Here is a 25,581-nt window from a genome sequence, read left to right as displayed (position 1 = left end):
TCTTTTAGATGAGTGAAGAAAGTGGTTTCTTGAGAGGAGGATCTACTCCTGGTAGAGATACTGTGAAGATTATGGAAATGACAACAAAGGATTTAGAATATTACATAAACTTAGTTGATAAAACAGCAGAGTTGGGGAGGATTGGCTCCCAATTTTGAGAGAAGTGTTACTGTGGGTAAAATGCTGTCAAACAGCATTGCATGCTATGGAGAATTTGGTCATGAAAGGAAAAGTCAGTTGATGTAGCAGACTTCATTATTGTATTATTTTAAGAAATTGCCCCAGCCACCCCAGCTCAGCAACCACCGCCCTGATCAGTCAGCAGCCATCAACATGGAGGCAAGACCCTCCCCCAGCACAAATATTAAAACTTGCTGAAAGCTCAGATAATGGCTAGCATTTTTTAGCAATGGTGTTTTTTTAACTAAGGTGTATACATTGTTTTCTTTAGACATAATTCAGTTACACACTGAATAGTCTGTAGTGTAAACATAGCTTTTATATGCACTGGGAAACCAAAAAAAAAAAAAAAAATTCGTGTGACTCGCTTTATTGTAATATTTGCTAATTTTGGTAATCTGGAACCATACCTGAGGATCTCCATACACACTCTTGTATGTGTTCTGTAGTGTATTGTTTTTAAATGTGGGAACTAATATTTTATTTCTGAATTCATAGTTTCATAAGAAAGAACTAACACTTGTCAGCTTTCAGGATTCCTCAGTCTCTTTCCTCACTAGAACTTCTCCACTCCCAGTAACTGCTCCCTCTCAGCCTCCCCACAAGCCCACCCAGCCATAACTATTATGGTGCTCTTTTATTGACTCCCATTCTCTTCCTCCTCAGATAAATGGTAAAGTCTAATTTCTTTTCCTTACTTTGACCTAGCCAGTCTTTGCAGAGCCCCATTTCTTTTGTTTTCTAGCCCAATATATAATGAAGAGAAAGTGGGTAATGAATTTTTGCTCGTCCCATTGGGGAGAGGAATTGGACAGGGGTGTTGAGCAGATCACACAAAAAAAGGGAGCCCAGGCTTAGAGAAGTAGAGGTAATTATGAGTGAGGTCACTGGAATAAAGCTGATCCCAAGTGATCTCATTTCTGGTGTTTATGCAGGTTCTAAGAGTAGTTCAGGGCAGTCTGTATTTCTTGTCTAGCATATTCTTATGTTTTCTAAGCTCTTCTTTATTCTTCCCAGCCTCACAAGGTCAGCAATATAGCTCTGCCAATTTTTTTATTGGAACTGGTGGAGCTGAAGCAACCACACCGAAAGAAAACCCCACATACAGCTACCTGTTTGGGTGGAAAATGCTTGGATTTTCTTAAATTAGCATGGGTTTTTGAGAGTTGGCTGTATGTTTTAATAGTTTAATTTAGATGCAGCCTCACTCTCTTTGCAAAAGGCTTCTAGAAAGGATGATGTCAGGAAATTTAACTCTGTATCCAGAAGAAATGAATGCATCTACATAAATGAATCCTCTTGACTTTATCTATTTGTCCTTAATACCTATATCAAATAAAAGATTCTCAGTGGATCTTTTCCTAACAAGCCGAGTCAGAATTAATGCTTCTCTTCTCTATGCGCCCATTTGCCTTTTTAACTAGTGATGCAGTTATTTTTGATATGTCTGTCTTCCAAGATTATGAATTTTTAAAATTTATTTATTGTCATTTTAGTACCTAGCACAGTGCCTGGTAGAAAAATCTTTCCTCAATGACGATAAATGCAGTCATTTATTGAGGTTCTGCTATTTGCCAGGTTAGATTTTTAGGAACTTCATGTAAATCATCTCATTTAATTTTCATAACTCTGGGTGAAATTTTCTTTCTGGCCCATTTTCTAGAGCCTATGACACATTTTTCCAAACCTGAGATTGTGCCTTTCACTACTGATTGTAACAAACTCAGTTAACATTTGCTATTTTGTGTGAGCCTAACAGGCAAATGCATTGACTTTATTATGTTTGCAACATCTCCTTTGCTTACCAGTTCAGAAGCAGTTACAGGCAGTGTGTTCAGATGGGAAAATACCTAGATGGCCAGGAGTCCTGAATTCATAGTTCTTTAAGAAGGAACAGATTGCTAAGATGTATCAACCTAGGGACTTCCTAACATAGTTTCTGTTAGTATTAGGTAGTGTCCAATAAGTGCTGGTAAATTCTGGGCATCCTCAGTAGGTGATTCTAATGGGAATTCTGTCTGTTGAGAGGATAATACTTCACAAAAAAGTGTTTTGTGATGATTTCATCTTTTAGAATCAATAACAATTTGAAAGGACGGATGGAGTTCCACCCACTACAGAGATTGGAGAGATTTTTAGAGCTGGTGGCTTGTTTTCTTCTCTTGTCTTCAGGTGGCTGTGAGACCATTAATTTTTTTTAAATGTTTGGTTGTAAAATAATCATATTAAGTAAATTTTGTTGCTGCTGGTGCCAGCAAAATGAATGACTGTTCCAGCCTTATTATTTATATAACTCATTTCCAAATAAAACTCCTACAGACAAAGATATCAGATGGATGGAATCTAAGCCACGTACTTACACCTTGGCAGTAAGTGTGGTTGGGAAATAAATCTTTTTAAAAAATCCTTTATTGGCAAGTCATTGTTACTCTAGTGGGATTACCAAAATGTGAAGGTGTTCAAAGCTTTTAAGAAGCCACTAAACAGGGGCGCCTGGGTGGCTCAGTTGGTTAAGCATCTGCCTTTGGCTCAGGTCATGATCCCAGGGTCCTGGGATCGGTCCTGGGATAGGGCCCCATGTCTGGCTCCCTGCTCAGTGGGGAGTCTGCTTCTCCCTCTGCCTTCCCTCCCCCCGGCCCCCACTCATGCTCACGCTCCCTCTCTCTCAAATAAATAAAGGAAATCTTAAAAAAAAAAAAAAAGCCACAAAACATAGAAGTCTCTACATATAAATCATTTGCAATGACCTCAGATATAAACGCAGAAACATGTCACTTCCTACCCGATGGAAGATGTGATCAGATTACTTCCATGGAATTTAAATGTGGTTCAAACCCTCTTTCTGTTAGCATCCTACAGTAGATGGGAGAGATAGGAAGCAGTTTTTTAGTGTTTGTACTTTGAATCGATTATAGAGTCAAACCTCACCAGCAGAGAATAAGAAATTAATTCATATAAAATGTTGGTTAATCTGTGAAAACAAAAGAATCATTTATTTCTGACAAACTGACAGCAAACTATTGAGGATATAGGCTCTTTAATTGAGGTCCAAACCAGCAATGACACAGAAATGAGAAGAAAGTAAATGATCTAAGAAACTAGAATAAAAATTCTGAGAATATCCCGGCAAAGCATATGGTAGCGGGTGCCTGGGTGGCTCAGTTGGTTAAGCGACTGCCTTCAGCTCAGGTCATGATCCCAGAGTCCCAGGATCGAGTCCCGCATTGGGCTCCCTGCTCAGCAAGGAGCCTGCTTCTCCCTCTGACCCTCCCCCCTCTCATGTACTCTCTCTCTCTCTCTCTCATTCTCGCTCTCTCAAATAAATAATCTTAAAAAAAAAAAAGCATATGGTAGCACTGATCTAAGATGAATACTTTAGTCCCAGGCAAATGAGGGCTTGCTAGGGTTGTGTGATTTGCTGCCAGAGAGCATTCGAATTGTGTCCCTTTGTTCCTTTTCTGCTTTGCTTCACTTACTTTTTTTTTAAAGATTTTATTTATTTATTTATTTGAGAGAGAATGAGAGATAGAGAGCATGAGAGGGAGGAGGGTCAGAGGGAGAAGCAGACTACCTGCTGAGCAGGGAGCCCAATGTGGGACTCGATCCCAGGACTCCAGGATCATGACCTGTGCCGAAGGTAGTCGCTTAACCAACTGAGCCACCCAGGTGCCCCTTCTGCTTTACTTTCGTATTTATTAGGATATTTGAGATACACAGCTATGATGAAGAAAGAGGAAGATGTTTATGACCTGATATGGCGGTCATACAACCTGATTTTTCAGGATACAGAGTTAAGTGAAAGGACCAAAATAATGTGTATAGGAAGCAAGCAAAAGGGAAAATAAGAGGGGAAGGAGCCATATACCTGAACATTTGTGCAAAATGAAACATAGGCAACAAACCACTAAACAATGAGTTTGGTTACCTACAAACAATGAGTGGAAGTTAAAGAAAGATTGAGGAATTGTTGAAGACATGGCAGTATACAACTTGTGATCCTGGATTGGTCCTGGACCAGAGACTTCCTTTTCTGAAAGGACATTATTCACATAATTGGCAAAAAAATTAAATAAGATTGATAGATTAGATATTCATATCATATTAATGTTGATTTGCAAATTTGAAAATTACATTGTTTTAGGAAATATACACCGAGGTAGCTAGGGGTAAAAGAACACTATGTCTATAACTTACTCTCAAAGTTCAGAAATAAAATTATACATGTATATATATTACATATGTAACATGCATATATTTATATGTATTCATATATAGTTTATATACATGTAAATATAATTTAATATACTTACCTATCTATATACCTTATATACATATAAAACCAATATTGAATATTAATAGCAAAAACAAAAGTGTTAATTATCTATAGTAGGCAAACTTAAAGCAAAATGATATTTGAAAGTTGAAAATAACTAGGTATTAAGCTATATGCCAAGTGATGCCAAAACACTATGGTAATGGTAAAGTGAAAGACAAAAAATGGAAGTGAATAGAAAACTGAAATCATATATGTTTATATGCATGTATATATATTCTGAGATACATGCACACATATAAATATGTACATATGTGAAATGTACATATGTGTATATACATATGTGATATACACATATGCTGTATAATGTGTGTGTGTATGTGTATACACAGACACACACACACCTATGTGATGGCCAAGCAAAATAATGGAGAAAGGACACATTAATTTGTAGCTGGTGCTGAGACTAGTGGTTTACTAAAAGGAGAAAAATAAAGTTGGGTTCCTACCTTCCCAATACATAAAGGTGGGCTCCAGAAATATTTAACAACAAAATGTGAAAAATGTGATATGATAATAAGAAAATATTGAAGAATATTTTTGTAACTTATGTTTTAAGAAGGATATCTTATAAGCAAATCTTTTAAAAATGAATGAAAAGGTAAGCTTTTATTAAATTTCAGAATACAAATAGTAATCTTTTTTTTTTCCTGTCAAGGAAACTAGAGATTGGTGTACAAATGACAAATTCAACAAATATTTGTAATATATTAAATTAACAAGGGATCAATATCTAGATCACTGCTGCCCAAAGGAACTTTCTATAATGATGAAAATGTTGTATATCTGTCTTGTTCTTGTTCTTGTCAATTGCTATTGAACACCTGAATGAGACTGATGTGAGGAACTAAAATTTCACTTTTATTTATTTTAATTTGTTCAAATTAGAATTTAAACAGATATATGTTACTAGGTAATTTATTGAACAGTACAGATGCACAGGATGCAAATCAACAAGAAGAGCACAGAAAAACCATTTTAAGTGGGCCAAGATTAGAGTAGTTCATAGAAAAGTTGAAAAGCTAATAGGTATGAGAGGGGCTCCAAATTCATTGATAACCAAAAGAAGGTGAATTAAAACAACATGATATTATTTTATATGGAAACAAAAATTTAGAAAGGCAAATTATGCTAAATTTTGAATTGGGATATGAGCAATGGATCTTGTTCTATAGGTGGAATTAGAGTCATTCTGGAAAGTAGTCTGTAATATTTCGTGAAAATAAGTGGATAAATGCTTTATTGCCCAGTTCTTTTCACTTCCGGGTGTTTATCTTAGAGAAATTCTTATACCTACATAGGGCTGTTGGACAGTTATTAATCATGAAATCGTATATGGTAATAGGAAGTCATAAGCAGTTTAGCTGTCCATCATTTGGTGAATAGACAGTAAAGTGAGTTATTTGTACTACTGAATAATATCAATGCTTTGAAGTAAGAACTCTCTCTCTATAAAACAATATGAATTGTATTTAGAGGAAAAGGACATAGAATGGCATTTTGTAAATGAAATCATGTAATTCATAGAACAGTGGTTCCTATTTTATAAAGAAGTGGTATATTTAAAGGGAAATAGTAAATACATTTAGAATGAATGACTATTTGAAGAGAATTGCAGTCAAGAATTTAGAAGAAAAATAGTAGGAGGGGAGGAGTTAAATGGTGAGGTTCTAGGGGAACCCTGAGCTTTTCCTTGCTCCTCGAGCACAGCTGGATCAACATCAAACTATTTTGAACAACTAGGAATATGGTCTGAGGATTAAGAAAGGAATCTGCGCAATTGGAGGGAGAGATTGTGGCAGTTGCAAGACTAATATTAACAAACAAATCAAAGCACACCTAGTTGAAGATCCAAACACTCCCCACTATAAGCAAGGAAGAATACTGTAGAGGATAGAACAGTGGGAAAGAGCAGCCAAAACACAACAGCAGAGTGCACACAGCATACACCAGAAACACTTCCTGAAGTGCCAGGCCCTGGACAGCGTATGACCTCTTTTTAACACCTCCAGACTGGAAGTAAAGAACCATTTATCATGCTAATGGACATCAAAATAAAGCTGGAGAGTATCCATCCTTATATCAGACAAACTGGATTTTAAACCAAAGACTTTTAATAAGAGATGAAGAAGGGCACTATATCATAATAAAGGGGTCTATCCAACAAGAAGATCTAGCAATTATAAATATTTATGCCCCTAACTTGGGAGCAGCCAAAGATATAAGTCAATTAGTAACAAACTTAAACTCATTGATAATAATACAATAATAGTAGCAATGGACAGATCATCTAAGCAGAAGATCAAAGAGGAAATGAGGGGTTTGAATGACACAGTGGACCAGATTAACAGATATATACAGAGCATTTCATCCTAAAGTAGCAGAATACACATTATTTTTGAGTGCACATGGAACATTCTCCAGAATAGATCACATGTTGGGACACAAATCAGGCCTCAACCCCTACAAAAAGATTGAGATGATACCATGCATATTTTCAGACCACAATGCTATGAAACTTGAAGTCAGCCACAAGAAAAAATTTGAAGGACCACAAATACATGGAGGTTGAAGAACATCTTACTAAAGAATGAATGAGTTGAGTTGCCTCAGTGGCTTAGTCGGTTAAGTGTCTGAATCTTGACTTCAGCTCAGGTCATGACCTCAGGGTCACGAGATCCAGCCCCACGTTGGGCTGTGCATTAAGTGCAGAGTCTGCTCAAGAATCTCTCTCTCCCTCTCCCTCTGCCCCTCCGCTTACTCATGTGCTCTCTTTCTAAAAAGAAATAATTTTTTTTTAAAAAGGAATTAAAGAGGGCATGTGATATGATGAACATTGGGCTTTATACTCAACTAATGAATCATTGAACATTGTATCAAAAACTAATGATGTACTATACCATGGCTAATTGAATTTAAATAAAAAATAAAAATAAGATCAGACCTCTGGAAAAAATTTTTAAAAATTAAAAAAATCTAAGTGGAAATTTTAAAAAAAGGTGTGAATGGATTAAGCAGGAAATTAAAGAAGAATTTAAAAAAATACGTGGAAGCAAATGAAAATGAAAATGACAGTCAAAAACCTTTGGGATGCAGCAAAGGCAGTCAGTCCTAAGAGGGAATTGTATAGCAATACAGGCCTTCCTCAAGAAGCAAGAAAAGTCTCAAATATACAATCTAACCTTACACCTAAAGGAACTGGAATAAAGAACAGCAAGTAAAGCTTAAATCCATCAGGAGAAGGGGTGCTGCTTGTGCTGGCCTTCTAGGGGAGAGACCCACCATGCTGGCTTAGAGTCAGACCTGCCCTAGGATATATGCACTTGCGAGACACAGGGGCACAGGGTTTGGTGTAAGGGGGTCCCGCATTCACTGAGGGCCGCTGTGTTGCTCTCTGAAGTCCTACAGTGTTGATGGTGAGGGGGGAAATGGTGTCATCCCACTCTCTTGACCCCAGACAGGGGAATCTCACACCCCCTGCTGTTCAGGAAGCCCTCAAAGAATAGCGAAGGCCATCAATGCACCGAGCACGGAGCACTACAGCTCTCCTGCGTTTTATCTTTGGCCTGTGGCTGGGATTCAAGACTCCAAATCTTAAGGGATTTGGCACCGAGCAGACCCATTCCTTTCCTCCAGAGAAGAGTCTGCCCATCCTGTGTCCGGTGTCCTTAGGATGACTCAAACAACAACAACAACAACAACAACAACAACAACAACAACTCCTGTGTGGTACACAGAATCTATGGTGTAGCACAGCGAAAAGCAGCAACCAGGTTATCCAGCCTCTGTGCATACCTCTGTCCCCTGCCAGTGAAAGACTGTTTGCTGGCACCTGCAAGGTCTTTTGTCCTTGGGGAGGCAATATACCCCCTTCCAAATATACTCCAGGAAGGGGAACTTTCTCTCCCAATGTGATGCAGGAGATCCCTACAACACTTTGTGCACTCCCGGACCATGATTTCTCTTTATTTAATGGAATTTAGTCTTTAAAATTTCTGGGTTTTCAACTATAGTTAGTGGGCTGGCTTTTTTTCTCTTTAATTCTTTATTACATTAAAAATATTATTAACTCCAACTGGATTAAATTTCAACTAAAATAAGTATATTTGCAAAAAAACCAAACATGTCCTATAAATGTAATGATGGAACAAACATTTGATAATTTCAGTATACATTATGAATATTTTTAAAAATCTACAAACAAAACAAATTAATACCAATTTATTCTGAGGATGTGTTTGGTCCTCAGTCTACTAATGGCTGCTTTCATCTCCTGATTTCTCAGAGTATAAATGATGGGGTTCAGTAAAGGTGTAATAATTGAATAAAACAAAGGAAGAAATTTATCCACTGAAAAGCCCCTGAATGGCCAAGTGTAAATGAAGATAATTGGCCCAAAGAACAGAGTGACTACAGTAATGTGAGCAGACAATGTGGACAGAGCCTTGGAGAGTCCACCAGAGGATCGACGTCGGACAGTTACCAGAATGACAGTGTAGGAAATGAGCAGGAGTATGAAGCAGATGAAAGACAGCGGTCCACTGTCAACAATTACCAGCAACTCCAGAACGTATGTCTCAATGCAGGCAAGTTTTAGAACACGGGGAAGGTCACAAAAAATATCGTCTACTATGTAAGGGCCACAGAAGGGCAAGGTGATAGTAAAAACCATCTGGCTCATTGTATGCACAAAACCAACAGCCCATGATAGCAGCACAGAGCCCATGAGGACCCGGCGATTCATGATGGATGTGTAGTGAAGAGGTTTGTATATTGCAATATACTGATCAACAGCCATAACTATGAGAAGAGTCATCTCACTGCCACCTAAAAAGTGGAGGAAGAACATCTGAGCCATACAGCCCCACAAAGAAATAGTTTTATTCTCCTTGAGGAAATCTGTGACCATCTTAGGGGTTGTGACTGTGGAAATAGACATATCCAGGAAGGAAAGATTTCCAAGGAGGAAGTACATTGGTGTGGAGTACAAAGTGAGTCAAAGGTTACAGTGACCACAATGAGAAGGTTTCCTGCCATAATTGCTACATAGGCCAACAAAAATATGAAAAAAAAAGAAAATTTCAAGTTCCCAAGTGTTGGTGAGTCCTAACAAAAGAAACTCCATTACCATTGAGCTATTCATCATATCCATCTAGTCTATGTAGGGGTTTTCAGAAAGTCATATAAAATGTAGAAAACCTGGAAAAAGTGACAAGTTAACCTGTGATAGTTTTGAAGATATGACCATATAGAAAGTAGTATTTGATTCATATATAGAGAGAGAAGATGGACATTTCTGAAAAATACAGCAGATTTTTTACAAGTAGGTTTAGGTTTCCTTGGTTCCTGCAAGCTTATCTTCTTTGTACCCAGTGCTTTCCTCTGATATTTCATACTTGTGTGCAGAGTGATTCTTGACTCTTATACTGGTTCATATATCTTTGACACTTGTACTTTGTGTGTGTTCCCATATTGAACTGACACTGATAGATGACTTTTATATACTTTTTTATTTAGATGTTTTAGTCCCAACTTTTTTTTCCTGTTTTCTTCTTTTTGAAAAACTATTACTGATACACACCAACCACACAGACACGGATACAGAATTACACGTATACACATAAACGCAAATACATACGTTCTAGTTCTGGAGCTCCAGAACAAATTGTGGAAAATCTACTCTGAATATACATTTTTTGGCTTAATAGTTCATGAAATATTCAGATGTTATTGTTTAGCCCAACTATCAGAATAAGGGAAAAAAAAGAAAACTTGAACCAAGAGCTTAGATTTACATTCTAGTCCTGCCTTCTACATTTACTAGGGAAATATACTCTTAACTCTTTTGAACATTGATTTTATTTTTCTATATGCATAAAATAATACCTACTCTTCAACCTCACAGATTGTTATGAGACTCCCAAGGATAACATATATGGAATATATTTGCGTATTTCATTGTATACCCATAGGTATTATGTATGTGCATTTACAAAATTCTGTTTTTAGCATTATCTCATTTTCTGGTGACTATAAAGATACCCAAACCAATAAGAACCATAGAAGAATTTTACTATGGAAGACTTGGTAAAGAAGACTTAGTCTAAATGAATATATTTTTCTCTATTAAATTTAAATGATATAATTACCTAGTTGTCTTCATTATATTTATTATCATCATTGGTATTCTATTTCATGTAGTAATTGAGTCACATACTAGTTATGCATAGTTTCAAAACTCTGCGGTCCTCAGTCTCAAAATACTGAAGGAAAAATCTTGAGAATTATAAAAGTAATTTTTATAGTTTGATAAGTAAAATTGGAAAATTATGAGCAAAACCCAATATTTATTAATTTAGGATTTTTGGAATTTTACGAGTCTCTATAAAATATATCCAGCTAAGTGTACATATAGATGGATTCCAATATGTTATTATAGATGAAATCATTCAATATGACAATTTGTACATATTGATATGTACAAATAAAGATGAAATATCTTTAAAATATTTATTTTTTTCTACTCAGACACAAGTAAAAATAAGAGTATGGAAAAGAAAAGAATTTTTCTTAACTTAAGCCACAGTTAAGCCTCAAATGGAAAATTTAAACTTTTGAGTAGTGTATTTTATACAAATACAGTGAACTGAAAAGAAATGAAAAAATAATTGAATAAATGTGAATCAAAAAAGCAAAGCCAGCTGCATTGAAAATTTTATTTAAAAAAAAAATGAATCAACATGGTGTGGTTTCTCTCTAGCAGGAACTTTGTCTGAGAATGGGTTGGATAACCCGGGACTGGAGAGTCTAGCTCTTTCTGTGACATTTATGTGACTTAAGGATGAAAAATGAGTGCACTCTTTTCAACTGTGGTTGCTTGCCTAGGGAAAAAAAATGCTATGGGATGTCCAATACTGTGTGTCTATATTTAGTAATAAGGTCTTTTCTATACATTTACACAAAAGCACTTAAACAGTGTATGTGGAAATACATAACTGACAGTTCTTTCAATAAGAATAAAAGCTGTACAGTTTTTACTGATCTTGAGGGGTTTTTTTTATGAATCTTTTTTATGAGAGGATTAAGTCATGTATAGATTAGATAACCCATGCACGGGTAATAGTCACTGACCACAAAAAAATGTTTGGAATGTAAAAGTCAGATTTGCTGTCAGAATAACCATTATAAATATTTTCTAATTAAAAAATAAACTTGTACATTTAATGGAAAAAGGCTCAGCATTATAGATACACAAAGGGCTTTGATCTCATATATTGATCAAGTTTAAAATATTAAAATTAATTGCTTTAAATGTAGGTAGAAAAAAGGCCAGTGGGTTTAGAAGAATAGGAAATAATCCTTGGGTTGCAAAATTACCAAAGAAATTTATTAGCAGTACAATTAGGTAATTACATTGAATGAAATGTTATATGACTTCAGGGAACAAAATAAGTGTACTTGAGTGGAAATTTTTTTAATTGATTTAAATTAATTTATCTCACTTATTTCATGTGTTTTCTGTGATGAAATAAATACTCAGTGTAGGAAAGTAGTAACAGAGGTTAAGTAATAGGAAATCAGTGTTTCTCAGTTTCTTGATATGAGACTTTATTATTTTATGTTTCAGACTTATCACAGATGCTATACTTAGCCAAGGAAGAACCTAATTTTTCCATTATTTTAATATTCTAAATTGTCTTTTTATCCCATAGGGATAACTAATTTAAGTTTATATTCCCAAAATACAAACTCAAACTATAAAACTGACCCCTCAAATCAGGAATGTGGCTCTTGTTCTTACTGAAACTAGATACATTCTTCAGTTGCTAGTTGACCAAAATTATCTTTTACTATTGCCCTCATGATCGGAATAATGTGGTTTTCATTCAGTTCTAAGTTTCTTATAAAACATCTTCTCCTTTATTAAAGTATACATTTGCAGTTTTTGTTAGCACTGCTATTTAAACCTACCAGTTCTGAGGAGTGGCCTCTTCAAAAACGTGCAGATACAGTTAGATCCTGAATATATATTGTTTATCTTTTTTTGCCTTCATGAATATACAGGACAATGATTTGCAGGTACAAAAAAAGAAAAAATAAAAAAGGACAAGAAACATAAATAAGATGCAGGCTGGTGATCAGTTCCCTAAAGGGAATTATTAAAATAAACATGCTAGTGTTCCCAAGAGTTCAGAACAAGGACTTCTCTCATTATTTAAGTGAATTGTGAATTCACCAAGTATCAGCCATGTGAACTTTCTCTAGTAAGTGCTTTTCAGAAAAAGCACTAACTCAAGTGTTTTGGTTGGGGAAGGATGAGCACATTTATAGAAAATGATCTATCATAAATGATAGACTTGAGGAAATTATAATTCTGTTAATTAGATTTCATCAATCTCAATATTTATAATTAGTAATTGAGTGCATTTATTCAAGTAAAATTAAAATAGTCTACACTGAGCAAGGCATATAAGGAAATTCATATACTATAGACCAGTTCTTACCAGAAAAAAAATCTCATTTTACCGTAGAAGGGGAGAGAAGAGGGCGAGGAGAGAGAGTAAGAGAGCAAGTGAACCAGCACACACAAGAATGAGCAAAAAGGAGAGGCTTTCATCATGGTAAGCAATAAATGATTAGTTAGTGGAGTTTAGCAATCAACCAACCATTCTAAAGATTTAGAATTCTCTAGTCCTTTACAATTATGTAGAACTTGATTATGACTCAAGACTATGAAAGGGAGATCATGGAGGCAACTATAGTAAAATTTTTATAGTAAACAATGTAGATAAGTAAAATATTAAAGGCTAGCAGTGTAACAATGTATGATTGCACATGAGTTCATTGCTACAGAAATTTTTCTGTGTTTCCTCCTACTTTAACTCTTCCATGTTTGTTTAATTGGAATGCTCTTTAAAAGATTACAAAAAAGTGAGGGGAGTACATGTATGATAAATGTGGTGCCACATTCATTTCCAAAGTCCATAGAAGACATTCCTAATAGATTTCTCATTCTTTCTGACTGAGCCTAGGAATTTTTTTTTATTTAATAAATTCAATTTAGTTAACATTTTTTAAGATTTATTTTACCCACGCAGCCACTAGCAATTAGAATTGCCATGGGAACAAGACGAAGACGGAACCGAAGCCGGGCACAGGCCGTGGACGCGGTCCCGCCGAGAGCCAAAGATGGCAGTGAACGTATATTCAACATCAGTCACCAGTGATAACCTAAGTCGACATGACATGCTGGCCTGGATCAATGAGTCTCTGCAGCTGAATCTGACGAAGATCGAACAGTTGTGCTCAGGGGCTGCCTACTGTCAGTTTATGGACATGGTGTTCCCTGGCTCCATTGCCTTGAAGAAAGTGAAATTCCAGGCTAAGCTAGAACATGAATACATCCAGAACTTCAAAATACTACAAGCAGGTTTTAAGAGAATGGGTGTTGACAAAATGATTCCTGTGGACAAATTAGTAAAAGGAAAGTTTCAGGACAATTTTGAATTCGTTCAGTGGTTCAAGAAGTTTTTTGATGCAAACTATGATGGTAAAGACTATGACCCCGTAGCTGCCAGACAAGGTCAAGAAACTGCAGTGGCTCCCTCCCTTGTTGCTCCAGCTCTGAACAAACCGAAGAAACCTCTCAGCTCTAGCAGTGCAGCTCCACAGAGGCCCATTGCAACTCACAGAACTACTGCAACCCCTAAGGCTGGCCCGGGTGTGGTGCGAAAGAATCCTGGTGTGGGCAACAGGGATGACGAAGCAGCTGAATTGATGCAGCAGGTCAACGTATTGAAACTTACCGTCGAAGACTTGGAGAAAGAAAGAGATTTCTACTTTGGAAAGCTAAGGAACATTGAATTGATTTGCCAGGAGAACGAGGGGGAAAACAACCCAGTATTGCAGAGGATCGTGGACATTCTGTATGCCACAGATGAAGGCTTTGTGATACCTGATGAAGGGGGCCCACAGGAGGAACAAGAAGAGTATTAATGGCCTGGACCAGCAGAGCAACATCCGAATTCTTCACTCCAAATCATGTGCTTAACTGTAAAATACCCCCTTTTATTATTCTTAGAGGACTCACTGGTTTCTTTTCATGAGCAAACAGTACCTCTTCTTAAAGTGCACTTTGCAGAAGTTTCACCCCTTTTCCAATGAGTTTGAGTTAGGAGCTTTTACCCTGTAGCAGAGCAGTATTAACATTAGTTGGGTCACCTAGGGAACAAAGAGGCTGACCATGGGGCTCACCGTGTGGACGCTGGTAACACTGATTGCTGGAGAAGGTGTTTTTATGTGATACTCTGAGGTGGAAACCTCAGTAGAGAAATGTAAAGACTGATTTGAATTTTAAGCTAATGTGAAATCTTGGCAGAGAACATTTTAATAAATAAATGCCTTAAGAGTATTTTAAAAAAAAAAGAATTGCCATGAAAAATAAGTCTTTTAAAAATTTCTGCCGTTTTTTCAGTTTAGTGTGGTATTTGAGATGCAAGAAGGAAAAGGATTCTTTAATACAGAAATTAGGAAGATAATATTAGAACAATATTGGATGTCCTGACTTGATTACCCAAATCAGTTGGTAAGGATGGTATGCATAGAATTTTTCAAAATAAAGCTGAACTGTTAGGAGTACATGGTCTAGGGCCAAACTCAAGTAGGGCAGATATACTTAAAAAGGAAGAAAAAGGGGATAAGAAGGGAAAATACGTAAGTTTGATATTCAAGGTATATTTCAAAACTTTTGCACAGCAAAGGACACCATCAGCAATACAAAAAGGTAACCTACTGAATGGGGGAAGATATTTGGAAGTGATATATCTGATAAGGGGTTGATGTCCAAAATACATGAAGAATGTATACAACTTGGGGCACCTGGGTGGCTCAGTCGTTAAGCGTCTGCCTTCGGCTCAGGTCATGGTCCCAGGGTCCTGGGATTGAGCCCTGCATTGGGCTCCCTGCTCCGCGGGAAGCCTGCTTCTCCCTCTTCCACTCCCCCTGCTTGTGTTCCCTCTCACTGTGTCTCTGTCAAATAAATAAATAAAATCTTAAAAAAAAAAAAAAAAGAATGTATACAACTCAACACCAAAAAAAAATCTGAATAAAAATGGGCAGAGGACCTGCATAGATATCTTTTGAGGGAAGCCATACATATGGTCAACAGACTCATGCAAAGATGCCCAATATGACTAATCATTAGGGAAATGCAAATCAAAACACAGTGACATATCATCCAGCTTACATTTGTCAGAATGTCTAGAATCAAAAAGGCAAAACATAGTAAGTGTTGGTGAGGGTGTGGAGAATAAAGAACTCTTATGTTCTTTTGGTGGGAATGTAATTGGTACAGCCACTAAGGAAAACAATATGGAGATTCCTCAAAAAATTTAAAATAGAATTACAATATGATCCAATAATTCCACTGCTGGGTATTTAACCAAAGAAAATTAAAATACTAATTTGACAAGATATATGCACCCCTACATTTATTGAAGCATTATTTACAATAACCAAGATATGGAAGCAACCAGTGTCCATCACTAGATGAATGGATAAGGAAGATACGGTATATATACACAACGGAATATTACTCAGCCATAAAAAGAATGAAATCTTGCATTTGCAACAACATGGATGGACCTAGAGGGTGTTATGTTAGGTGAAATGAGTCAGAGAAAGACAAATACCATGTGATTTCACTCATGTGTGGAATCCAAAAACGAAACAAATGAACAAAAAAAACAAAAAGCAAAATTAGATATATAAATACAGAGAACAAACTGATGGTTGCCAGAGGTGAGGCAGGTAGGGGGATGGGCAAAATAGGTGAAGGTGAGTGGGAGATACACTGGCTTTCAGTTATGGAAAGAACAAGTCAGAGGAATAAAAGGCACAGCATAAAGAATATAGTCAATGATATTGTAGTAGTGTTGTATGGTGACAGATGGAGTTATACTTCTGGTAAACATAGCAGCATAATATATAAAATTTCTCAAATCACTGTGTACACCTGAAACTAATGTAATACTTATGTCAACTATACTCAAATAAAAGTTTTCATAATAAAACAAAATATTAAAATATTTTTAAAACTGAGACATTTAAAAATTTATAAAAAGACATCTTGGTCTCCAAGATGTATGAATAATTTTAGGTCTTCTAATTGCCTTTGGAAGTCTTTGTAGATTCCACAAACTCAATATTTGTATTATTAATAAATTCAGGCTTCCTACCTGAAACAGTCCATTAACTATTCCCTCTGCTTTCCCTTTAGCTACATTATATTCTCTACTTAAGAGGACAGAGGTATAACATACTATAATGTATGCTGGATCCTGTCCTTCTCTTTCTCAAAACACATTAACGGCTTTATGTTGACAATAAAAAGGAATCTACTAGGCCTGAAAATTCTGGTTTTCCTTTCTATAAAATCTCAGTGTAGATCTTCTCCCTTTTATTCGTCAATTTCCTTCACCAAGGTCTACCTTTAATACTTACAAACTCTTTCTCACTTCACAGTGTCTGTTTACACTGGCCCTTTTGCCTGGAATGCTCTTTTCTTTGCTCAAAGCTCTAATTCTAGAGCTTACTTAACTGGTTGGTATAAATGTCTCCCCTTAAAGTAGTCTTCTGAGACCACCATGCCTAACATAGATCCCTCCCCTTGGTTACTCTCTCCAGAACAGGGAACAGGTCTGTATCTATAACCATGTATCTATATTGCTTTAGACAGTGATTGGTACCTAGTAAATATTTTTTTAATGTTTTATGAATGATGAAATTCAGTTACATTGAGTTTCCATGTGATCTGGTAAAGCAAGCTACGCTAAGCTGTTCATGGTTTTAATATTTAATATTTCAGTTGATACTGATTTTTTGAAAACTGAGTACTCAAAGATATGTTGGAAATATTTATTTTTAGGCATATTTTTACCTTTTACTAAATATATAGTGTATTGAGGCTATATAGTGAGAATGTTACCCTCATTCAAATCACAATTCCTGTGTGAAGACTTCATAATGGTTGACAAATACTGACAGATATTTTAACACCTATTAAGTTACTAAATACAGTTTTAGGGAAAAAGATTTGATACTAAACACCATATAGTGTGTTGTCATACTAAAGTTACCTATTTTTACATACAGCCATTAAAACTTTATAAAATTTTTGTAATAATATTTATGATTAGGTGTTTTAAACATTCATCAGCATTGTTTCCTTGAATTCTTTTTTTTTTTAAAGATTTATTTATTTAAGAGTGAGAGAATGAGAGAGAGAGCATGAGAGGGGGGAGGGTCAGAGGGAGAAGCAGACTCCCTGCTGAGCAGGGAGCCCGATGTGGGACTCGATCCCGGGACTCCAGGATCATGACCTGAGCCGAAGGCAGTTGCTTAACCAACTGAGCCACCCAGGCGCCCTGTTTCCTTGAATTCTAAGACAAGGAAGTACAAGGAATTAATGAATGCACATTTATTAATGTATTGAATCTGTGTTATGAACATTTTCCATTAAATTTTTAATAAAACTGACAATAATGCTATGAATTTTGAGGGAAATAGTATTTAATATTTTCATTGTAGTTATTCCAATAAATATTGGAGACTCAAAAACCCCAAATAGCAGAGACCACAAATAATCAGTTGTTATAGATATTATTTAGGAAGTGAGCCAGGAACCAAGATGCTGGCTGCTGAGTCTCTTAATAGCTGCTTTCATTTCCTGATTCCTCAGAGTATAAATAATTGGATTAAGGAGGGGGGTGATTATAGAGTAAAACACAGAAAGAAACTTATCTACAGAGTAACTATTGAATGGGAAAGCATAGATGAAGATAGCAGGGCCAAAGAAGAGAGTGACCACAGTGATGTGAGCAGATAGTGTGGACACTGCTTTGGAGGATGCAGTGGAGGAGTGCTGCCAGATGGTGACCAGCATGACAATATAGGATATGAGCAATAGAATGAAGCAGACCAGGGAGAGGAGTCCACTGTTTGCAATCACCAACAGTTCTAGGATATAGGTGTCAGTGCAGGCAAGCTTGATGATCAGGGGAAGGTCACAGAAAATGCTGTCCACAGCATTAGGACCACAGAAAGGTAAACCTACAGTGAAAACCATCTGGCTGGTGGTATGTATGAACCCAGTTGCCCACGAGAGCAGTAGAAACACAATGAGTGCCCTGCGATTCATGATGGTCTTATAGTGCAAGGGTTTGCATATGGCAACATACCTATCCATGGCCATAGCTATCAGAAGAGACATCTCTCCACCCCCAAAGAAGTGCATAAAAAACATCTGGGCCATGCAGCCCCACAAGGAAATGGTCTTGCGTTTTCTAAGGAAGTCTGCAGTCACTTTGGGAGTTGCAGCAGAAGAAAGACATAAGTCAAAAAATGATAAATTTGCCAGAAAGAAATACATGGGGGAGTGAAGATGGTTGTCAACTATCACAGAGATCACAATGAGGAGGTTTCCTACTATGATGGCTACATAGACAAGAAAGAAGATTGCAAAAAGGAATATTTGAATTTCTTGAGAATTGGAAAGTCCCAGCAAGATGAACTCAGAAACACTTGATGTGTTTTTCAGGAGATCCACATTCATCCTTTTGTACGTTTGTCAGAAGTTGCCTAGATGAGGGAAAAAACAGGATGTCATAGGGACTGACAAATCAGTAAACCTGATCTTTACTTACATCCTGTGTCATGCAGGCAAACAACCCTGTTGGTAATATGACTGCTTCATAGGTATTTTGCAGGAGATATTTCACAGGACCACATGACAATAGAAAGTGTGAAGGGAATGGAGCCAACTAAATGAAAAGTGTGTGTTGGTTAGTAGGGGCAAGGTCAGTTGGACATTGAGAAAACCTCTCCCTTCTTGTTCAGCTGCAGATCAGACTGTATGTGAACACTTAATTTATTATATTGATGGAAAAGAGTTTTGGAAGGCATCAGAAAAATAGATTTTTATCTTTTTCAGGAAGTGCATTTACTGACACATTTTTGTGACATTCTCAGTATGCGGTCAAAAGTTTGCCATATTAAATATTGCTGAAATCACATAATGTGCATTATGCTTCCTGAACTGATTATATAGTCCATGAGCATACTGTTGATAGAAGGTTGCATGTGGAGACACTTATAACTGAGATCAAAACCAATTACTGAGAAAAAACAAAAACAAAAAAAAACAATTACTGAGAAAGATTAAGCTTTTTAGACTTGAATGACCCAGATTGACTCTCAAAACTACAGATGCTCATCTACATAGTGCCTAACTCTTCATATGATTAGACATAAAGTGTGTCCTATCTGTGCATTCTTAGCCAATTGCTGTAAAATTGAATTAAATATCCATTTTTATCTGATAACTGTTTTTAAGTCATATGTTTTCATATATGATTGTATAGAAACATCTAAATCACTATTATTAAGATTAGTGAACTTTACCATGGTAGTCTTTTTTTTTTTTTTCCGACCATTGTAGTCTTGTTCCACTTTCCTCCATTAGTGAGGGGTAAAGGGTAAGGTGAATCATTTACCTTTGTAAACATGACTTTAAAAAATTTGAAATGTGATGGATTGTTTGAATAGAGTGCCATCTTGGGTTACTTAGCCTCCTTGGACCTATCCTTTCTCACAGTTACTTCCTTAAAGTTCTTTTAACCTTTAACTTTGCCAAAATAGAAAAAGTCATAGATACTATGTTACTGACTGAGGTGGATTCAGCTAAGCTAAATGAACTTTTAAAAAATACACACATATCAAAGGAATAGGTCAGTGCTCGTTGTATATACATTCACTTTTTAAAGACCTTCCTGTTTGCCTGATTGTAGCTCTATTTTTCAAGTCTTAAATCCAGGCTTGTTGTTCATCTCCAGTCCTTTCCTTGCTTTTATGAGAGCCTAGACCCAGTACTAATGCAGATTGTCAGAAGAGAAAATAGAATATATATAGTTTTGGGGTACAGTTTCACCTTTTAGTTACACAGTTCAAATTTTTAAAAATATAGTATATCTAAATAACCATAATAAACATTTAATCGTATTCTCTTTTCTATGTATAGTTACTGTCACTTAAGACACACAGTTATTGTAAATGGCTCATAATCTTCCATTATGTTTGACACCATCATTCAGAGTAGCATAAAAACTTCCTTCTTTTACAAGGTAATAGAACTGAAAATGGAAATCTTTGTTAGTTCTCATTCACAGATGTGAATGTGTATTTCTTCTTAGTGCTTCATACCCTTGCTATAAGACAATGACTTAAGCTATAGCCCCTGGACCTTCTGTATTTGTCTGAAGTATGCAATAAGTACATTTGCAGGTGCACATGGGTCTGGCAGAGATAGAGTCCTAGACAAGATACTATCTCTAATTTTTTTTTTCTTATGAGTGTTTACTTGGCCATTTTCAGACTGTTGCCATAGGAAAGTTGAACTTTCTCACACGTTTTTCTAATAATTCCTAACAAGTTAATGATAGCATCAATATTTTATGAGTGGTGACATTCTGTGGTTTTCAAAGCCGTGAATCAGGCACTTTATCCTTGCATTTCTATCATTTATTTCTTTTAGAAAATTACATTTCTAAAAACAACAAAGGGGCGCCTGGGTGGCTCAGTTGGTTGAGCGACTGCCTTCAGCTCGGGTCATGATCCTGGAGTCCCTGGATCGAGTCCCGCATCGGGCTCCCTGCTCGGCGAGGAGCCTGCTTCTCCCTCTAACCCTCCCCCCTCTCATGTACTCTCTCTCTCTCTCATTCTCACTCTCTCAAATAAATAAATAAATCTTTAAAAAAAAAATAAATAAAAAAAATAAAAACAACAAAGGAACGTTCTCTGTATTTCTGCTATAATTCAAAGAATAAGATCATGGGATAGCCAAACAATTTGAACATACCTAGATTTCTTTTCTCTAAGAATAATTTACTTGGCCTGGATTGCTGGATTATCTTAATTTCTAGTAGTCCTTGGTATGGTGTTTCTGATTTTTGTATTTTTTTTCCAGTTGTGACAAAATAAGGTGTATTCCAGTTTAATTTTCCCCTTTCAGCCCTCCCTTTAGTTATCTTTTTGGCATTTGTACTTATCACTTATGGACACATTTAAGGTTTTAATGAAAATAATGAGATCGATGTGGTATGTAAGGTAGAGTAACAGGTCAGGATTATGTAACCTACCGGTTTGCACTTGGACTTCAGAAGTAACATCAGTATGAAATGGATGCTTAATCTTCATCATCCAGTGATTTTATTTTCTGCTCTGAACTTCAAAAGACAGCAGTATATCAATGTGTCCCTTGGTAGAAGGCCCAAAGGAGGAAACTCATTTGATTGTTTTAAATTCCTGAGAGACTAGTAGTAAAAAAGTAATTAGGATGTTAAAATACACTTTTGACTTTTCATCAAAAAATACACCATTTTTCATCCATAAAATTGATAATTAAGACAATTTTCAGTACTCAGGTGGTCAGTGGAAAGAGGACTAGAGTTTAATTATGAGAATTTGTATGATGTTCATTCTTTTGTTGTAGTTTGTTTTCTACATTAAGCATTGATAAATGTGATATGTAGGAAAATATAAATATTCTAGATTATTTTAATTCTAAATTTTATTAAGGCTGAAATTTTCATATTTAAACTCTAATCTGTTTGAAATTTATTGATAAATAATGTGAGATAATTTTTCATCTTTGCAATTAAATAATAATTCATTCCACTAAGAATTTGTTATGCTTTCTTTATAACCTTTTCAATTTGCCGATAGATCAGGCTCTTCTTCAGGTATGCTCATTTACTGTTTTGTTGTCCCAATAATTTTTGAGGAGGTACTACGCATTTTACTACTCATTATGTTTACAACATAATTAATGTATGGAAGGGCAAGTCTGCTCTCACTGCTTTACTCATTCATAGTTTTCTTGGCTAGCTTCTTATCTTTTTATTCCAAATTAAATAGATTTATTTTTTAAAGTTAAAACAAGTTACAAAGATATTTTGATATCACAGTATTAAACTTATAAGAAAGGTAGAAAAAAATGAACAGTATTAGAAATGTCTGCTACTTTTATAACACAGTAAAATTTTCTCATCTTCATTATCAACACATTTTTTTGTTAAATGTAATTTTGCATATTTCCTACTTTTATGCTGTACTTTATATGATCTTTTCTATAACATAATTGGTTTTAATTGCTATTGTTCCTTTTTTTTTTACATGTTTAAGTTGTAAATGGTATCATTGTAGAAATCTCATTTGTAATTTTATCCCAGTTAATTGTCTCCTTTGTTTTGGGTTACTGATAAATGATCTACAAACAATAATATTTTTTCTAATACATTTCTTGTGCCTTATTTCATTAACTAGAATTGTAGAGCAATGTTAAATTAACAGTGATGATAACTGGCTATGGCAGTTTCCCAACCATGACCCTTCCTTCTTTCTTGAAAGCAAAGCAGATTTTCTTGGGATCAGGTGTCTGCACGTCCATGGAGTCTCCAGACCTATCCACAAAGCTGCATCTCACTAGCCTGAACCAGTCACAGTTCTTCATTTTCCTCACCAGTGACTAGTTTAGCAATGAGGCTAGACCGTGTAGCAGAGACTGCTGAGAAGCCTTCTCCCATTCTTCATTAGTAACAGACACCTGAATTCATTAAGTGACATTGTGCATTCTTCCTTGCAAGTAAAAGTGGCTGATAACATAAAAGTAAACAGTATTATCAGGCAGCTACTTGGTAAAAATTCTTTATAGGGGCTGACTCCTAGGAGAGTTATGCCCTTTGTCTCTCCCCACCTCCATATTTTCTGAGATCTAATTGGGAAAGTGTTAGTCTTTATACTAACATTAAGTACGGTAAATATTTATAGTCAAATGCTATCAGTTAAACATGGTACACATATAAAACAAAAGGAGTTTAATTACTCTAGTGACAATAAGGCTGAAATGCTAACGGCAAATGTTCAGGGAATCCAAAGATGAACATCAACTGGAAGCTACCCCCAATCTAAGCTGGAGGGAACAAGAGAAGAAGACACAGTCTTACCACAGCCCAAGGGTGTGGTCATATGTTCCATTTTCTTCTTCTCCCTTAACAAGTTTCTGTAAACATAGAGGCTTCATTCAACTCAAACTTATTATCTCATAGTTGTGTAGGTCCACAATCCAACATTGGTCTCACTGAAATACAATCAAGTTGTTGGCAGGACAGTATTCCTTACTGGAGGCTTTGAGGGAGAAACTGCTCCCAGACTCATGCTGGCTATGGGCCAACTTTAGTTCCAGGTGGTTGTAGAATATCATTTCCATTTCCTTGCTGATTTTTAGTCAGGGATTATTCTCACTTTCTAGGCATTGCCTATATTCCTTGATCATGTCTTCTTCCTCTTCAAAGCCAGAAACAGTGCATTAAAGCCTCCTCAAGTCTCATCCTTCCTGGCATTTTTTTTTTCTTTCTCTGGATCCATGAAAGGTTCAATGCTTTTAAATACTCACGTGTTAGATTGAGTCCACCCGGATTATCCAGGAAAATCTCCCCATCTGAAGGTTTATAAACAATTATATCTCCAAAGTTCTTTTTGCCATGTAAGGTAACATATTCACAAGTTCTCTGGTTAGGGTGTGGACTTATTTGGGAGACCATTATTCTGGTTATAACAGCTTATATACAAAAGTCAGAAGTGTTGTGGCCCATTTCACTAGGACAGCTAGAGCCATGGAAGTGTTGCTGAGTTCCAGAGTGAGCCACAGAAGTACTGCAGATGTTTGGGCTAAGGCAGTGTGAGTGTGTGTGTGTGTGTGTGTGTGCTTTGTTGTCCTTTCCTCCCACCCTATGTTAATCTAACAGTGACACTCATTTGTAACTGTCTGGAGGTCAAGTGACTTAGGGTCCTGGAAATTCAGTCTTCATGGATAAGGGCTGCCTATAATACAGCAAATTTGTAGAAATGAAAAGAATGGATTGGAAGGAAAATGGACCTATAATGGCACACATCCTTTTATTATTCAGTCTTTCTGGAATAGAAGTGTGGTGTGTGAAATTTTTACAGACATTTTGTGACAAATTATTAAAAAAAAAAACACACACACAGGAGGTTTTGGAGTCTCTGGTGATACTGTGGTACTACTATACAAACATTGGACTAAGATACTATGATTTATTTTACACTAGAAAATAAACCTCTACCTGATTTAACTATAACACTGTAATCATGGTTGATTACTAGCAGACCAATAATTTTAGTCAAGGACATATATATACAATTATTTATAGGGGCATTAAGTGAAATTTTCAATATTCCTAAAATAGAGCATAAGAAAAACAACATTTTCTCTTCCCACATTAAGTCACTTTGAAGGATAAAGTGTGAGGACAAAAACCTCATTCATTGAAGATGTCAGGGTCCTGCCACATTTGTGAAGTTTTGGAGAGTTTATATAGGGCAAGTATGCTGACACATCAGCTTAAAAGTTAAAGTACTGCGGGGTGCCTGGGTGGCTCAGTCACTAAGCGTCTGCCTTCGGCTCAGGTCATGGTCCCAGGGTCCTGGGATCGAGCCCCACATCAGGCTCCCTGCTCAGCGGGAAGCCTGCTTCTCCCTCTCCCACTCCCCCTGCTTGTGTTCCCTCTCTCGCTGTATCTCTCTGTCAAATAAATAAAATCTTTAAAAAAAAAAAAAAAGTTAAAGTATTGCATCTTGTACCTCAATCACTATACCACTAAGAAGAAAGCATAATGTCTGGTAGTCCTCTCTAAGTTCTAGAGGCAGTTTATTCCAACATGTGTATATTACTTACTTATTGATTGACATGAGGGTTCTAATTTTTGTGAACTTAGTTCAGGAAAGGCATGCTAGCAGATACAGTACAGAGTGAAAGGAGCCTTACTTACCACTAGGGCCATATGTCCAGGTAAATTCTACAGTATTAAAGTTGTGTTGCCTTTATCAATTAAATCAAAAGAAGGAGAAAATGTGAAACAATATAAATATAAAACATTTGACAAGAAAGCAGATTTTAATCCAGTCATATCAATAATAATCCTATTACACGTCGC

General features: G+C 36.2%; 2 protein-coding genes and 1 pseudogene across 2 annotated transcripts; 1 reads left to right on the top strand and 2 right to left on the bottom strand.

Moving 5' to 3' along the window:
- Positions 1–8,723: 8,723 nt before the first annotated feature.
- LOC110585530 lies at positions 8,724–9,665 on the bottom strand (annotated as a pseudogene).
- A 4,037-nt stretch (positions 9,666–13,702) lies between these two features.
- LOC110585328 (microtubule-associated protein RP/EB family member 1-like) lies at positions 13,703–14,711 on the top strand. The gene has a single exon (XM_044918164.1). It carries the CDS (start codon positions 13,703–13,705, stop codon positions 14,507–14,509), a length of 807 nt encoding a protein of 268 aa, XP_044774099.1. The 3' UTR covers positions 14,510–14,711.
- Positions 14,712–18,176: 3,465 nt separating this feature from the next.
- Positions 18,177–19,124, bottom strand: LOC110585529 (olfactory receptor 4K13-like). The gene has a single exon (XM_021695714.1). The coding sequence runs from the start codon at positions 19,122–19,124 to the stop codon at positions 18,177–18,179; it is 948 nt and encodes a 315-aa protein (XP_021551389.1).
- Between the last annotated feature and the right edge of the window lie 6,457 nt (positions 19,125–25,581).

This window comes from Neomonachus schauinslandi, chromosome 9, assembly GCF_002201575.2.
Source record: "Neomonachus schauinslandi chromosome 9, ASM220157v2, whole genome shotgun sequence".
NCBI classification, from domain to species: domain Eukaryota; kingdom Metazoa; phylum Chordata; class Mammalia; order Carnivora; family Phocidae; genus Neomonachus; species Neomonachus schauinslandi.
This window is presented reverse-complemented; position numbering and strand designations above follow the sequence as displayed.